At 38.9% G+C, this 15,974-nt stretch overlaps 1 protein-coding gene across 3 annotated transcripts; it reads right to left on the bottom strand.

The window, feature by feature from the left end:
* Positions 1 to 2,004: 2,004 nt before the first annotated feature.
* Positions 2,005 to 13,188, bottom strand: zmp:0000001267 (b(0,+)-type amino acid transporter 1). Of its 3 annotated transcripts, none has more exons than XM_038272196.1 (6): positions 7,184 to 8,105; positions 3,059 to 3,192; positions 2,859 to 2,988; positions 2,639 to 2,763; positions 2,470 to 2,557; positions 2,005 to 2,386 (listed from the first exon to the last, which is right to left on the bottom strand). In XM_038272196.1, the coding sequence occupies exons 1-6, from the start codon at positions 7,898 to 7,900 to the stop codon at positions 2,156 to 2,158; spliced, it is 1,425 nt and encodes a 474-aa protein (XP_038128124.1). In that variant the 5' UTR covers positions 7,901 to 8,105; the 3' UTR covers positions 2,005 to 2,155. The 3 variants fall into 3 exon arrangements, with proteins under 3 accessions (XP_038128124.1, XP_038128146.1, XP_038128135.1); XM_038272218.1 differs by lacking the exon at positions 7,184 to 8,105 and adding an exon at positions 8,594 to 9,325 and having other exon boundaries at positions 2,007 to 2,386; XM_038272207.1 differs by lacking the exon at positions 7,184 to 8,105 and adding an exon at positions 12,422 to 13,188 and having other exon boundaries at positions 2,012 to 2,386.
* Between the last annotated feature and the right edge of the window lie 2,786 nt (positions 13,189 to 15,974).

Genomic DNA, 15,974 nt, shown 5'->3' with positions numbered 1-15,974 from the left:
AATTACTAGTAAATTCAAATCTAGAGCTCAGCCATGCTGGAGAGATTGTGGAGAATTTAATGTTAATCATGCGCATATTTTCTGGCTTTGTCCTAAAATTACTCAGTTCTGGAACGAAATACACAGTAAGATTGTAACAATACTGGGTTACCCAATACCCAAGTCCGGTCTGGTATTATACCTTGGTCTTTTGGACAATATCATATTTAATAATGATTGTTATTTGTTAAAAATTCTGTTGGTGGCAGCTAAAAAGGTGATAACCAGGAGGTGGTGCAAATCTGAACCTCCTACCACAAAGGAGTGGATACAGACTGTGATTTCATTATTTGAGATGGAGCTTCTAACACATAGGCTGAGGACGCAGGAGCAGCAATGCTTAGACAAATGGGAAAAATGGACAAACTTCACATCAACGATACCGGACTAATTTTGGAAATGGATGGTCCCCACGTGTTTTGAGTTACTAAAATATGAGTCTCCCCCTGTTTTTTTTTTTTTTTTTTTTTTGCTTCGATTGTTCTGTACTTTTTGTCTATTATAGTTTCTATGTATTGTTTGTTAATAATGATTAAAATAAAAATAAAGTTATAAAAAAAAAAAAAAGGATTTTGGGGGCAACTTTTGGAATAAGCTGTGACATAACTAGACTCCTTATGTGGAAACGCAGTATCTGTGCCGCATTTATAAACTTAAAAAAATCTTCCTTTAAGTGTTTTAGGATTTAAATGTATTAATTGGTTACACATCAAGACATAATGGGTTAACAGAGGGGGATACACTGTGTATTTGTAGGTCTATACATATTAGAACAGTGTAAAGTACCTGTAGTGACAATATTTACTGTAATCTGTACTTCCAAATGTCACATAAGGCTCAGCAGATGGAGAGTACACTGGTGTATGAAAAATAAAACAGTGGGAAGAGCAGTAAGAAAATTGCTCTAGTGATGCTTAATAATGCTTTTACACAAAAGTAACATTTGGAGAAACTAGCTGAAAACATTTGTTGCAACTGTAGACATGAAATAAGAAGCAAAATGTTTTTGAATATTTCTATTAAGCATGATTAAAAGGTATGAAATATCAAAGTAAGCACTGGTAAAAAGAAGAACAAAGTTCAAGTTTTTACTGTTAATCATGTCCCAGAAAATGGAGCGCCAACGATTGATGGGCTTTTTCACTTTTTTGTACTTAAATGCACACTGTGTGGCGCTTGACCTGTAACTGGCCGTATTTTGCTTCCACTGAATATCGAGAATCATAACAAAGATACATGACTGTATACTAGGAGCAAATACCAACCAGCAAATACTAGCTGGTATTTGAAGAGGGGAGCCCCACCTTTAGCATTGATAGTGTCAAGCACTGTATACCGGCCTGAGGAGTCATTTAGAATAACTCCTATGCATCAACTATTTAGGTCACAAGTCTGCGGTGTACCTTTAAATAGAAATATTACACAATTTACCTTTAATGCTATATGTTCCTTCAACTAACACCTTTCCTGATCGATTAGCTTGATTTTATTTTTGTATGGGGTTTTCAAAACCAACACAACTGTGATGAAGACTGAAGTATACTGCAAAGACTCGATAAATACATATAAGTGTCCAGAAAACCAATTAGTGATTAACAATCACTGTCTGAAAATGGACAGAGAACTTTAACTTTTCTACCAAAATACTGAGAGAAGCCATCTTATAAATTCATTGTAAAGTTAACATGATGTGTGACAGTATGCATCCTCTTCATTGAGAGGCATCTAAGATCTGGTGCAAGACAGACCACTACAGAAGATCCTTCCAGCTTACAACACCTATTAAATCTGATTGAAAACCTAGAAAGAACTGTAAAGGTAACTGCAACATTTCATTTCCCAATGGGTTTAATCAAGTATTATTCACTTTTATTGAAGTTTATTAATTAAGTATTTATTTTTGAAACTGAGCAGCTGCTGAGATTTCAAACAAATCATTCCAGCACGTCTATATGTGCGGTAAAAGAATACATCTGATTTTCAGAGATTTTACATTTTTCTACTGGAAATTTTATTTAGAATACAATATATTTTGTACATACATAATTAAATAAATGCAATAGGATAAAAAAACATCATAATTGGCTTCTTTTATGGATTCATTCAGCGGCTTAAATCACAGGTTTTTTTCTGCAGGAGCGACCTCCAAAAACAGCTGCAGGAATGTTGTCACCTTCTTAAAAACTCCAGGGCAAAGCTTGAAATGTATAAACGGTACATAGATTATTGCACCGCTTAGAATGAATAAAGCCACATAAAGGTATTCAATCTGAGGTTGATCTATGATGGGGGCCAGAACTAGGAAAATTGCCACCAGCAGGACTAGTATAGGGAGCACAATGGGAACCTGTGAAGAAAGTAAGAGAGAGGTATTGTATCAAACTGTTTTGAATTATTAGAAATGTGAGATTAACTGGATGTGACACTAACGCTGTATGGTCTGGGGAGCTCTGGTTTCTTTATTTTGAGATAAATCAGTCCAGACAGCGTGACACCATAGAAAAACCAGGCTGTGAAACTGAAAAGACCAAGAGGGGCTGTTTTAGATACAATAAAAGCAGTTTTTATTTGATCAAACAAAAAAGGAGGTCAAGTTCACCTAAAGTAGTTGACGATACTCTGAAAGTCTCCGGGGATCAGTACAACCAAGGAGATAATAGTTGTGAAGATGAGAGCCGGAGAGGGAGTCAGCCGGTGGACGTGAGCCATGGAGAGAATATCTGGCTGTACAGCAAACAGGAATCCATATAAATATGGGCGACCAGCTGTATTTTTAAACAGCTTTATTTGTTTTGATAAAACAGAAAAGAAAAGTTTACCATGTGGCCCTCCCTGGCAGCCACGAAGCACACTCGGCCCCCACTGAAGAATGTCCCGTTTAAGGAACCAAAGGCAGACAGGGCTGCAGCCAGCGACATGATCCAACCCCAACTTCCCAACACCTTATTCCTGATAGATAAACCTGATTAAACTGGAATTTCTTTCAGATTTAAAAACTCTAAAACAAAGCTGCCCTTACCCCCAGGTGACGGCTACAGCGGTGGAGGACATGAGCTCTCTAGGCGTCATCACCGTCAGATAGCTAACATTCACCAGCAGATACATGCCAGTGACCAGAGAGATGGCTATCACCAGCGCTCTGGGCAGATTTACCTGTAAAGGGATGAAACAAGAGATTTGTTTTCTTAAGCAGACATTTCCTTTGAAATAACACTTCAAACTTGGGAATTCAAACCATTTGACAATACACAAGTTGTCGTAATCTTAATCTTTCTGAGAGGGTCTTGCAACATTTTTGGGAGACTTGGGCAACTTACACCCTATCCTTAAAAAAACAGATATGCTCCACAAGCTTTTAAGGTTACTGTAACATTTTATCAAGAAAATCTTCACCTTCAATTCAAAAGTGCTCATGAATTACAGACCTCTGATGTTTACTTAATTATCCCCACTCCATAATAAAATAGATTTGGATCAAATATGTGAGCATCTAACTATAAAAAAACCCTGAACATTTCAATCAGGTTTTAAAGCTTCTCGTGGTGAACTGATGAAATGGCACTAATGCAATTCTCAAAGCCTTGTGTCCAGCTGTGGGGCCAGAAAATGATAGGCGCTAAAACCAGTTCAGGGTCACAAATGCCACTCCACAAACAGGAAAATGAAAGAGTATAAGAGTATAAATCACTGATGAAAGACCCGATTTTTATTAAGCCCTTGATAATACATCTGCACCTTTACATTTATGCTCTCTACATTAATCATTTATGGCATTGCATAATATACACATTAAATGGGATTGCCAGTTCTTCTTTATCTCTTATTGCATAGAAGACTCATAGATGACTGCAGGAACACATAACTTTCCTTTCTCCGCATAACACTAAAAAATTAGCTCTCAAAAGAGCATGAATTCTGGGATTTGATATATTCAATGTAGGTAAACTGATACAAATAATTAATTACTTTATTTCTGTTGTCAGTTTAGGGTTAATATACCGACAAATTAAATGCTAAATTATTTAGGACATTCCACTTGAGAAAATCACTACTGCTGCCTTCTGGATTAGAGGAGGTCTGCATGTTCCCAATGTAGTGAATTAGAATAGAATTAAATAGAATAGAATAGAAAATCCCTTTATTGTCTCACAAAGACGAAATTGTGGTGTTTTAGCAGCAAAAGGTCACAGCAAAAGTGGTCACACAAATGTGGACCTTAAAAGTGTATAAAAATAACAGAATAAGTGACAGAGTGAAGAAAAATAAACAAATAAAATACTGTATTGTTAATTAACAATATAACTACCGTACTGTGTATCTAGAGAATAAATAATCAATAAACAGCTGTGGATATTTTTCCAGTAGTGTGGACAAAAACACAGCCAACACAAGAATGACAACAACAGTGATAAAAACAGAAAATGTGCAAAAATTTGCATGATGTAAGAAGTTGTTGAGGTTGTTGGGGAAAAAGTGATGGTTATAGAGTCTTACAGCTGCTTGGAGGAAGGATCTGTGATAACGTTTCCTGGTGCATTTATGGTGCAGCAGTCTGTCTCTGAAGGAGCTCTCTAGTTCAGCAACAGCTTCATACATGAGGTGGAATTACATTGACATGGAAACAACAACCACCTGGTAAGAGCGGCCTTACATCTTCTCTTGTCCTGTTAAATCTTACTATTGTATTTGATAGTTAATTACCTGACAAACGCAGTGGGTTCAGGGGAGCAGCATTAGGCGGATGTTTATCCTATTTCATATTTTTACTAAATCTTCATCATTTACCACAGTTAGTTTTCGAGAACCACAGGACTCAGTGTTAACACTCACTATTGATTGGTGTAACTATTAGACAGCACAGAACACGTCTACATACTTATGCTGATGATACCATGTTATATTTTTCAATTGAGGCTGTTAAATCTGACAATTAAAGCTACTGACTACAAAATATCTTAAAGACGGACCCTGTTGTCTTTCAGAATAACAATTTGCCAGGTCAGTTATAATCAGGATTTCGTCTCTACTGTAAAGACCCTTGTTGTGACTCGAGTGAAAGTTTCTAGATATTGTCAGAGTAGAGGGCTGTGTAAAATTTAATAGATGCATTTGAATGTAACTTGAAAACAAAATTTTCAAATTGCATAAATGGTAAAGAATACATCCACAACAATAGAAAAAAGTCATTAAAGATTTAAATTTGTCTTTGGCCTAAAGTGGCATTTAGGGATGAACCCTCTTTTTACACCTGCTAAGGATATGATAGTGGAAATATCAGATCTGCACAGGGATCTGAGTATCATCAACAAATGTCTAAAGTCACTGATGACATGAGATGTTGGTGATGCAGAGCAAAAAGTATCCGGGTCCTGATGAGTTTGCAATGAAGAAGCAATTTATATGGAAGATGCATCTGTAACCTGAGAGCAGCCAACGATAGAAGATCAACTTATTAAAGGGATGGTAAGAAGTCCACAAATACACAAAACAAAGAACACCAGCAAGCTAAACAGTCAGAGAAGCAGCAGCCAGCAACTGATAGGATGTTTGACTCACTTTAAGGTAATCTTTCCCCTTCCTAGATATATTCTGTTTCCATTAATTGTCTAAAAGACCAACTGAACATCCGGAAACACAATGAAGTTGTGAGACTTAATGTTTCTCCACATAATATGAATGCATGGTTAGCCTTACCCAATAAGTTCTTCAATCTATAGTGTTCATGTTTTTATCAGCAATCAGCTCCATCATAATCCAAAGGAGGATCTATCCAGACATCAGGCGCCAGCAACACTTCCCATTCTTGGAACAACAACCAGGCTGATAATACAGAGCCTGATTGTGCCAAGACTCGACAGAAGCAAAACCCAGATCCAGACAGACTCAGGCTGGGTCTGTGAGATTCAAACTGACTATAGGTCTGATCTCTTATCTATTATACTGTGGCTGGTCAGAACACTGGTCCTGGAAGTTTGGTCCCATTCCATCTAGTGTCAACGCTTCCCTGTATCTGAGATATACACAGGCAAACGGCCTCCATGCAGCAAAGATGCAGCCAGGTTTTAAGTCTATAGGGCTCTGAGGATCCGAGGAGCATTGTCTCATTTTCTTGTTAAATAACTGGATAGGGTCTCTGCCAGTGATAACCTGTGTTGATTACATCTATTTGATTTGGCTGCAGTTTTTTTCCTCTATGAGGCAAAAGCTGTTTCTCCTGACTCATGATGTTCAGTGGTTTGTCACACGGAGGATGGAGCAAGATCGTTAAAAGTACAAAGATTAGATTTGCTGAGTGATATTTAACCTGTCAAAGCATGGAGAGAGACTAAACTAGACTTGGATTGAACTTAGCAAAGATTTTATTAAGTGCAAAAGAAATATTGCTTTGGCATTAAGGCCTTGATTTGTACGACTGGGCTTCAGCTTTTTTTTTTTTTTTACAGAAGTCAGCTTAGTGAAGTTTTCCAGTATGACCTCCCGAGGCGGAGAGGGGATCACGGAAAATCTGTGCTTGTGAGACGTTACACATTTTCCTGTATTTATAAGCACTTTGTCCGGTTAAAAAAGAAAGAAATTGTATTTTTAAAAAAGTTTTTTTTGGCTAGATGTTGCAGCTTCTCTTAAGATTTCACTTAAAATAGTCCTTCCAAGGAGAAACAAAGAGGTGGATCCCCAAAACAAATCACTGACAAACATTCAACTAATCATAAATTCATCACACATCATGAAGTTCTAGGCCAACAAAATAAGATTATTCACTATAAAGGACACAAACATTTATGGACAAGCAGATTCTTGATCATGACCATCTGTGGAAAAAAAACAGATGCTTCTCAGCTCAGTCTAAAATCACATGAAGTCAGATTCCTGAGGCCTCATAGTCACAACAATACATTTGATTTTTGATTTTAGTGTTTGCAAGCTCCAAATATGTATTATATATATATATATATATATTTTTTTTTTTACAGTAATAATTAGTACATTTTGAATCCCCCATAATATACAGAAAGATCATAGCTTACTAAAAAGAATTCAAACAGGTTTTGAGACTAAAAATTCTTATGTTGTGATATAGATTCAGCTTTACCACAGAATGAATACATTAAGTTAATGAAACACAAAAGCTTACATAAAGTCTCACCTCTGGTCTTTTAAGTTCCTCCGTGACATAGTTTAGGTTGTACCAGCCGGCATAAGACCAGAGACCCTGATAGAAAGCCATTCCTAAAGCGCTCACAGAGTAATGTGTATCTTTAAATGAGTTTTCTACTTTAACATTTTCCACAAACACGGCACTGCTCTGTATGAGCTTCAGTATTCCTCCAATTACAATGAAAGTCAGTGCTAAAACTTTGGCCACTAAGAAGATGACTTGAACTCTGACAGCAATCCGGGAATTCAGGATGTTTAAGGAAGAAACGACGAGGATGGCGAGAGCTGCGGTGCATTTTACAGCGAGCGGAGGAGGCTGGCAGCCGGGGTAAAATGGTGCCATGCTATACTCTGCTATGCTGATGGACATGGCAGCGATGCTGAAAGGTTTCACCAGCAGAATAAAAGTGACAGCTGCAAAGAAAGCGGGGCATGACCCATATATCCTCAGGATGTAGATGAACTCCCCTCCAGATTCAGGAAGGATGGTCCCAAGTTCAGTGTAGGAGAGCGCAGCAAGCAGAACCACTGCTCCACAGAGGGCCCAGATCACCAGACTCGCTCCAGGGCTTCCAACGTAGGCCAAAACAAACTGTGGGGACATGAAAATCCCAGAACCAATCATGGTTCCAGAGACAAGAGCTATGCCTCCATCCAGTCCAATCACACGCTTCATTTTAAGGCCTTCTGCTTTTTTATTTGCCATGGTGGAAACTGAGGAAAAAGGGACCAAAACGCTATGAAAGCTTCAAGAAGTCTGCAGTCACTTTCAGAGAGAAAACAATGACTGGTCAGAGGGCACGAGGAACGCTGGCTATATGATTAACCAAAGCGTGGTTGTAAAGGTTTTAACATCCATCAGGGGATCGTAAACTCTCATTATATAAGCTCTGTTGATTATTGTATATACACCAACTTTAACCTTACGTATCAACAAAAAAGTCTCAATCTATTCTTGTTAACAAGACATTCTTGAATTTTTTATCATCAGTTCTAGGTTTTCTGAAATCTTTACATAGGATATGTATAGTAAAATATCTGAGCTGATGTTAATAAAGAAGGAAACAAACAAAAAATAATGGAATTTTCCCTATAGCCCATAACATGTACGCATATTTATCTCCACCCTCTGATATGCATGAGCATAACGCTCACTTTCATCTAATAGTTTAGTAAGTCTAAAGGTCTTTTAAAGCTTTTCCTTTGGATTTTGCCTGAGTTAATTGTTGCCTCTCATTTCCAGTCCAGCATCACAAACAGCTACAATGAAAACAAGTAAAAGCAGCCAAAGTCCAATAAAAAAGTTTGAAAGAACATTCAGAATTCAATCAGATATTATAAGATGAGAGATAGAATTGTTGAACTGTTACCAAGGGACAGAAAACCTCATCGGTCTTACTTCTGGTTGTTTGAGCTCCTCGGTCAAATAATTCAAAGTATTCCAGCCGTCATAAGACCACAGGCCCTGATAGAAGGCGATGCCAATGTCATTCACACCGACGTTTGTTCCATCGAAAGAGCCTTGAAAGTTTGCAGTGTGGCCCTGAACAAGCATCACGACTCCTCCCAGTATGATCCCCCCCAGCGTCAGCCCTTTAATGGCCATAGTAACCACCTGGATGCCAGTGGATAAGCGGACGTTCAGACAGTTGACCAGAGCCAAGGCCAGGATCGCTACCGCAGCCACGCATTTGAGGAGCAGCTGTGGAGGGGCGCCTCCGCCATAAAAGGGGGCCACAGCATATTCGGCAAAGCTCAGGGCGATCCCTGTGGCGCTGGCAGGCCTCATGACACTGATGAAGCTGAAGGCAAACATGAAGGCAATGACTCTCCTCGTAGTCCGTAGCATGTAGATGTACTCCCCTCCAGACTCTGGTATGATTGTCCCCAGTTCAGCATAACATAGTCCACCAAGCATGGCTGTCAGTCCACAGCAGGCCCAGATGATGAAGCTGGCCCCAGTGCTGCCGATTGCCAGCAGGACATACTGGGGAGAAACAAAGATCCCAGATCCTATCATAGTCCCAGCAATGAAAGACACAGCTCCTATTATTCCAACTTCTCTCTTCAGACTCAATCCTTCCTCCATCGCAGGATGATGTTACTGCTTGCGGGGGAGGAATTTACACTAAACGATCCCAGATCATGTTGGAGGTTTAAAGTGAACCATTAGGTAATGTTAAACTACAGGTGCTGGTCATAAAATTAGAATATCATGAAAAAGTAGATTGATTTCAGTAATTCCATTTAAAAAGTGAAACTTGTATATTATATTCATACATTACATACAAACTCATATATTTCAGATGTTTATTTTGTTTAATTTTGATGATTACAAATGACAACAAATGAAAATCTCAAATTCATCATATCAGAAAATTAGAATATTGTGAAAAGGTTCAAAATTGATGGCCCCTGGTGCCACACTCTAATCAGCTAATTAACTCAAATCACCTGCAAAAGCCTTTAAATGGTCTTTCAGTCTAGTTCTATAGGCTACACAATCATGGGGAAGACTGCTGACTTGACAGTTGTCCAAAAGACGACCATCGACACCTTGCACAAGGAGGGCAAGACACAAAAGGTCATCGCTAAAGAGGCTGGCTGTTCACAGAGCTCAGTGTCCAAGCACATTAATAGAGAGGCGAAGGGAAGGAAAAGATGTGGTCGAAAAAAGTGTACAAGCAAGAGAGATAACCGCACCCTGGAGAGGATTGTGAAACAAAACCCCTTCAAAAATGTGGGGGAGATTCACAAAGAGTGGACTGCAGCTGGAGTGAGTGCTTCAAGAACCACCACACACAGACGTATGAAAGACATGGGTTTCTGCTGTCGCATTCCTTGTGTCAAGCCACTCTTGAACCACAGACAGCGTCAGAAGCGTCTAAAGAGAAACAGGACTGGACTGCTGGTGAGTGGTCCAAAGTCATGTTCTCTGATGAAAGTAAATTTTGCATTTCCTTTGGAAATCAAGGTCCCAGAGTCTGGAGGAAAAGAAGAGAGGCACTTCATCCACGTTGCTTGAAGTCCAGTGTAAAGTTTCCACAGTCAGTGATGGTTTGGGGTGCCATGTCATCTGCTGGTGTTGGTCCATTGTGTTTTCTGAGGTCCAGGGTCAACGCAGCCACATACCAGGAAGTTTTAGAGCACTTCATGCTTCCTGCAGCTGACCAACTTTTTGGAGATGCAGATTTCATTTTCCAACAGGACTTGGCACCTGCACACAGTGCCAAAGCTACCAGTACCTGGTTGAAGGACCATGGTATCCCTGTTCTTAATTGGCCAGCAAACTCTCCTGACCTTAACCCCATAGAAAATCTATGGGGTATTGTGAAGAAGAAGATGTAATACACCAGACCCAACAATTCAGAAGAGCTAAAAGCCACTATTAGAGCAACCTGGGCTATCATAACACCTGAGCAGTGCCACAGACTGATCGACTCCATGCCACGCCGCATTGCTGCAGTAATACAGGCCAAAGGAGGCCCAACTAAATACTGAGTGCTGAACATGCTCATACTTTTCATGTTCATACTTTTCAGTTGGCCAACATTTCTATAAATCCTTTGTTTTTATTGGTCTTCAGTAATATTCTAATTTTCTGATATGATGAATTTGAGATTTTCATTTGTTGTCATTTGTAATCATCAAAATTAAACAAAATAAACATCTGAAATATATGAGTTTGTATGTAATGTATGAATATAATATACAAGTTTCACTTTTTAAATGGAATTACTGAAATCAATCTACTTTTTCATGATATTCTAATTTTATGACCAGCACCTGTAAGCAACAGGCTGTAACTGTATTTTTGAACAGCCTCATTCATTTGAATGTTTTAAAGTTGGAATGTACAGAGATAAACTAATGAAACATTTAGTCCTTTGACTATGCTTGTCGTAGCAACCCAATAAAATATGACAAAGTAGGGTCAAATTTAATGTAACTCTTGTCAGCGCTCCAAACTGTCAAATTGGCTTGAGCTGGTTTTATTGCTCATTTAAACCACTGATATACTAGCACTAAGTGCCTGCAGCACGCACAGCCTTGTGAGAAAAAAAAATATATTTGTTAAAGTTAAAGTTCAGAAAGCAAAAACATGTTAAAACAGATGGCAAATATAGAATGAACATGAAAAAGCCTGTCTGGGATAGTATGCTGAAAGTGAAAGGCAGGACTTGGCTGCAGAAATGTGTAGCTAGGGGCTGATAAAAACATTTATTTCTTAGACGATAAGAAGGTGTGACAACACCTGCTTAGAGCATGGGACTATGTGTGAACACAACACCAAATAGGACACTCGGCAACCTTTAAGACGCAGCGATTGCTGCCAGTCATCCATTATATTGTGAGGAAAAATAAAAAGCTTAAATTATAGGTTAACTGACTAACTTCTCAAGAATGAACTACCCTGAAAATTGACCCTAAGGTCAGACTTTTTTCAGAGAAATTGCTAAAAAAAAAAACAGGAAAAAAATATCTCTCTCTTGTTTGGAGAGATTTATCTTTTTTGTATCTTCTCTAAGAATGAAATCTTATTTAGAATAAAATTAGATTAAAATAGAATTCAACTTTATTGTCATTACATTTTCACAGGTACAAAGCAACAAAATGTAGTTTGCATCTATCCAGAAGTGCTATACAGGATATAGATATTTATGTACATGTGCACATGATTTGCACTAACCCATAGACTATGTCTGTATTGACTATAGATGGTATATTTAAACAGAGAGTAATTGTAAGACACTATAAAATAAATAAATATGGAACCTATATACAGATTATACATGAATGTTAGGATATGGATTTTATATATATATAGTATGTATGTGTGTGGTGAGGGCCCCCGGGGACCTAGCAATCACTGAAAATTCTGCAATAGATGAGTCATTTCATAGGTCCTGTAATGAGTATAGGCTTTAAAGCAGCATGTGTTGCAAATATTTTCTTGGATATTTCCTTAACTTATATTAAAGCTTAAACACAAATTGTCCCTTTAAGTTGATCAGGACAATGATTCCCAACACAGCAGCCAAAAATGAAAAGGAAATCGGAGGAAATTTCTGTAAACTCCAACAACAATTTAAAGACTGGGTTAGAGTAAACACAGCAACCGCTGAGACTTACGGTATTGCCTTGAGCAGAGGAAACTGTTGAGTCATGCACACATGAGTGAAAATGGCAACTGATGCTTGTGAGTTGGCCTTTAACTTCCCCTTACCTCTGGACGTTTGAGCTCCTCCGTCACATAGTTCAGATTGTTCCAGCCGTCATAGGACCACAGTCCCTGGTAGAGAGCAATCCCAATTGGATTGATGCCCACGTTGGAGTTTTTAAAGGAGTCCTCAAAGTTTTCTGTGTTTCCTTTGGCAAGCAGAACCACTCCTCCGACAATGATGACAACCAAGGCCACAACCTTAGCCACCATAAAAAACACCTGCACTATCATCGAAAAGCGTACATTCATACAGTTTACAATGGCTAAAAGTATGATTGCAGCTGCAGCCACAAATTTTACTATCAGCACTGGTGGAGTGCATTCTGGGTAGAAAGGAGCCACAACATACTGAGCAAAGCTGAGAGAGATGCCTGCGACACCTGCAGGTCTCACAAATATGATAGAGCTGAAGGCCAACATGAAGGCCATGACTGGACCTGATGTCCTCAGAATATAGATGTACTCTCCTCCTGACTCCTGTATAACGGTACCTAGTTCAGCATAGCAGAAAGACACCAGTATCACCAGTACGCCACAGCTGGCCCACACCACCAGGCTGGCTCCTGTGCTGCCAATAGAGGAGATAACCGTCTGCGGGGACATGAAGATCCCAGATCCAATCATCGTCCCTGCAATCAGCGACACGGCTCCCATTAGCCCCACTTCTCGTTTCAAGCTGAGCTTCTGTTGTTTCTCTTCCATCATCTTGGCAGCTGGAGACCATCTGCTGTGCGTCGGCTCCAGGCAGCAGAGGGAAAACTGTAATTTTGTGACCTAACTTACTCTTGCATCAACACATGGAGTTAATAATTATATGTTGGGTTCATCCGACGTGTTAACAGGTGACGTCTTACCTAACACCTTATCGTTGCTGAAAGGATCACTGCAAGAAGTGATAGTTATAGCCTTTTATTGTGTGTATTTTATTACACGTGATAACTACTGCTTTAGGAACTCAGTCTCTTCCTTTACAGAGGTGATCAAAGCACTCATATTTGGTTATCTATGGATAGCCATTAGGAAAAATAGGAAATTAATGAAACAAAACTATTAAATTCAATTAAAAAAACACCAACTTTGTATTAAACCCTACTTTTTCTGGTAGTAAAACTACTAATCTGGATTTCACAGGTTACTTTTAATAATGACAGTTTTATTCAAACAGAAACAATGTTAGCTACTCAAACAAACAAAGGTAACACTCAGACAAGACATCCTAGATCTAAAACAATGAAATTTTCTCATTGAATACTTTTTTCTGTACATTGTTGAGTGTGCTGACAACAGAATCCCACAAAAATCACACAAAACTAAAGTGGAAAAACACTACAGGCTGATTCAACTTTGATGTAATGTCCTTAAAACAGGTCAAAACAAGGCTCAGTATTGTGCATGTGGCTTTAATGTGCCTGTACAGTATGACCTCTCTCCAACGCCTGGGCATGCTCCTGATGAGGAGGTGCATGGTCTTGTCAGGGATCTCCTCCCAGACCTGGACTAAAGCATTCGCTTTACTGCTGGACAGTCTGTGGTGCAACATGACTTCAGTGGATGGATCCAGACATGATGTCCCAGAAGTGCACAATGGGATTTAGGTCTGGGGAACGGGTGGGCCAGTCCATAGCTTCAGTGCCTTCATCTTGCAGGAACTATGAACACACTCTAGCCACATGAGGTCTAGCATTGTCCTGCATTTTCAGCAACCCAGGGCCAACGGAACCAGCATATGGTCTTGTAAGTGGTCTGAGGATCTCATCTCGGTACCTATTGGCAGTCACGCTACCTCTGGCGAGCCAATGGAGGGCTGTGCAGCCCTCCAAAAAAATGCCATCCTACACCATTAGTGTCCCACTACCAAACCAGTCATGCTGAAGGATGTTGCAGCCAGCAGGTCACTCTCCAAGTGTTCTGTGGCAAATGCCAAGCATCCTGCACTGTGTTGGACTGTGAGCACAACCCCCATCTGTGGACATTGGGCCCTCACACCATCCTCATGGAGTACGCATGCACATTTCTGGCCTCCTGGAGGTGATTTTTCAGGGCTCTGGCAGTGTTCCTACTGTTCTTCCTTGCACAAAGGTGGAGGAAGCTGTCGTGCTGCTGGGTTGTTGCCGTCCACTACATCTCCTGGTGTACTGACCTGCCTCCTGGTAGAGCCTCCAGCCACTGGACACTGCGATGACAGAAATGGCAAACCTTCTTGCCACAGCTTGCATTGATGTGCCTGGATGAGCTGCACTACCCGAGCCACTTGTGTGGGTTGTAGGGCACATCTCATGCTGCATGATTGTGAAAGCACCACCAACATTCAAAAGAGATAAAAACATCAGCTAGAAAGCTTGGGTACTAAGAGGTGGTCTGTGGTCCCCACCTGTTGAACCAATCGCTTACTAAGTGTATCTTTCTAATTGCGGAAAAGTACCACCTGTTATATTTCCCACAACAGCATGTGAAATTGTTAATCAGTGTTGAGTAGACAGTTTGATTTCACAGAAGTTTGATTAAAGTTAATGTGCTGTTTACATATTCCCTTTATTTATTGAGCTGCGTATATGGTATGTATGCTACCAGGCAGATGCTAATAAAATATAATTCTTAACAGGGATTGAAGTATTGTGAAGCATTAAATTGCATTTCTAATAAGGCAAAAGATTATCTCTGGAAAGTTCAGTTTATTTTTTTATTGAATTTTAACCCCATACCAGAACTTTGATATTCCTTGATCTAACAAAGCACTTAAGGATGTTAAGGAAAGTTCTCTCCTAAACAAACCTCGCTCAGAAAATCTGAGGGCCATTTCTTCTAAGAACTTACATCAGACTTGAGCAAAAGGGGTGTTTTTAACATAATACTTTTCAGGATCTTATGAGCAGCTTGTCTAGTACACAGAATATATTTATATAACCTAACAAGCTTTAAATCTGATTTAGATTGCAATTTTTGCTCCACATTTCAGGCTGCATGGTTCTTGTTGAAATAATTTAGTTACTTTTAATGATTTATTTTTTTCTTTGAATAGCTTACATGTTATTTTCCTTAAAGCTGAGAAGGATTAATTACATTTTTTTATCTGTAATGTGTAATCTGTGCGTTTCCAAAAACTATAGGAAAATAGCTGAAGTTACTCTTTTAAAGCATGTATATGACATACAAAGTTATTTTACTTTTCCTGAGATTCATTTTGTCTATTAGAATTTTAAATAATTGATCCTATTTATACAACTGAGATCTTAAACCTGCCCTCACAACCAGGACAGATTTTTTATTTAAATTGGACAAAATTATTTGATTAAAATATTCATGGTTTAATGAAATGCATTTCTGTATAAAATATATTACAAGATGCTTTATGTGAGGCATATCAGAATAATTTTATCTCTAGTTGAACCAGTTTAATTACCATCTTTAAATTTGAATTTGGGAATTACAAAATCCTGTTTTTTTCTTTATTGGCAAAAACAGGCATCCATATTCTCAGACACTTTTCACATATCTAATTCATAAAACTATTTAATTAGCTCTGGTATTGCTGAATCAAAGCCCTTCAAAGAACAAA

The sequence above is a fragment of the Cyprinodon tularosa genome, unplaced genomic scaffold (genome assembly GCF_016077235.1).
Source record: "Cyprinodon tularosa strain WSP-4 unplaced genomic scaffold, ASM1607723v1 ctg120, whole genome shotgun sequence".
Lineage (NCBI taxonomy): Eukaryota > Metazoa > Chordata > Actinopteri > Cyprinodontiformes > Cyprinodontidae > Cyprinodon > Cyprinodon tularosa.
The sequence above is the reverse complement of the archived record's forward strand: the minus strand, read 5'-3'. Positions and strand labels throughout refer to the sequence as shown.

Bases quoted from the DNA above. Each gene is read 5' to 3' on its own strand.
- zmp:0000001267 (XM_038272196.1), bottom strand. From the start codon at position 7,900: ATGGCAAATAAAAAAGCAGAAGGCCTTAAAATGAAGCGTGTGATTGGA. The intron at 3,193-7,183 runs GTGAGACTTTAT...ATCCCTTTACAG, and splicing joins AGGAACTTAAAAGACCAGAG to GTAAATCTGCCCAGAGCGCT. The intron at 2,387-2,469 runs GTTAGTGTCACA...CTTTCTTCACAG, and splicing joins AGCTCCCCAGACCATACAGC to GTTCCCATTGTGCTCCCTAT.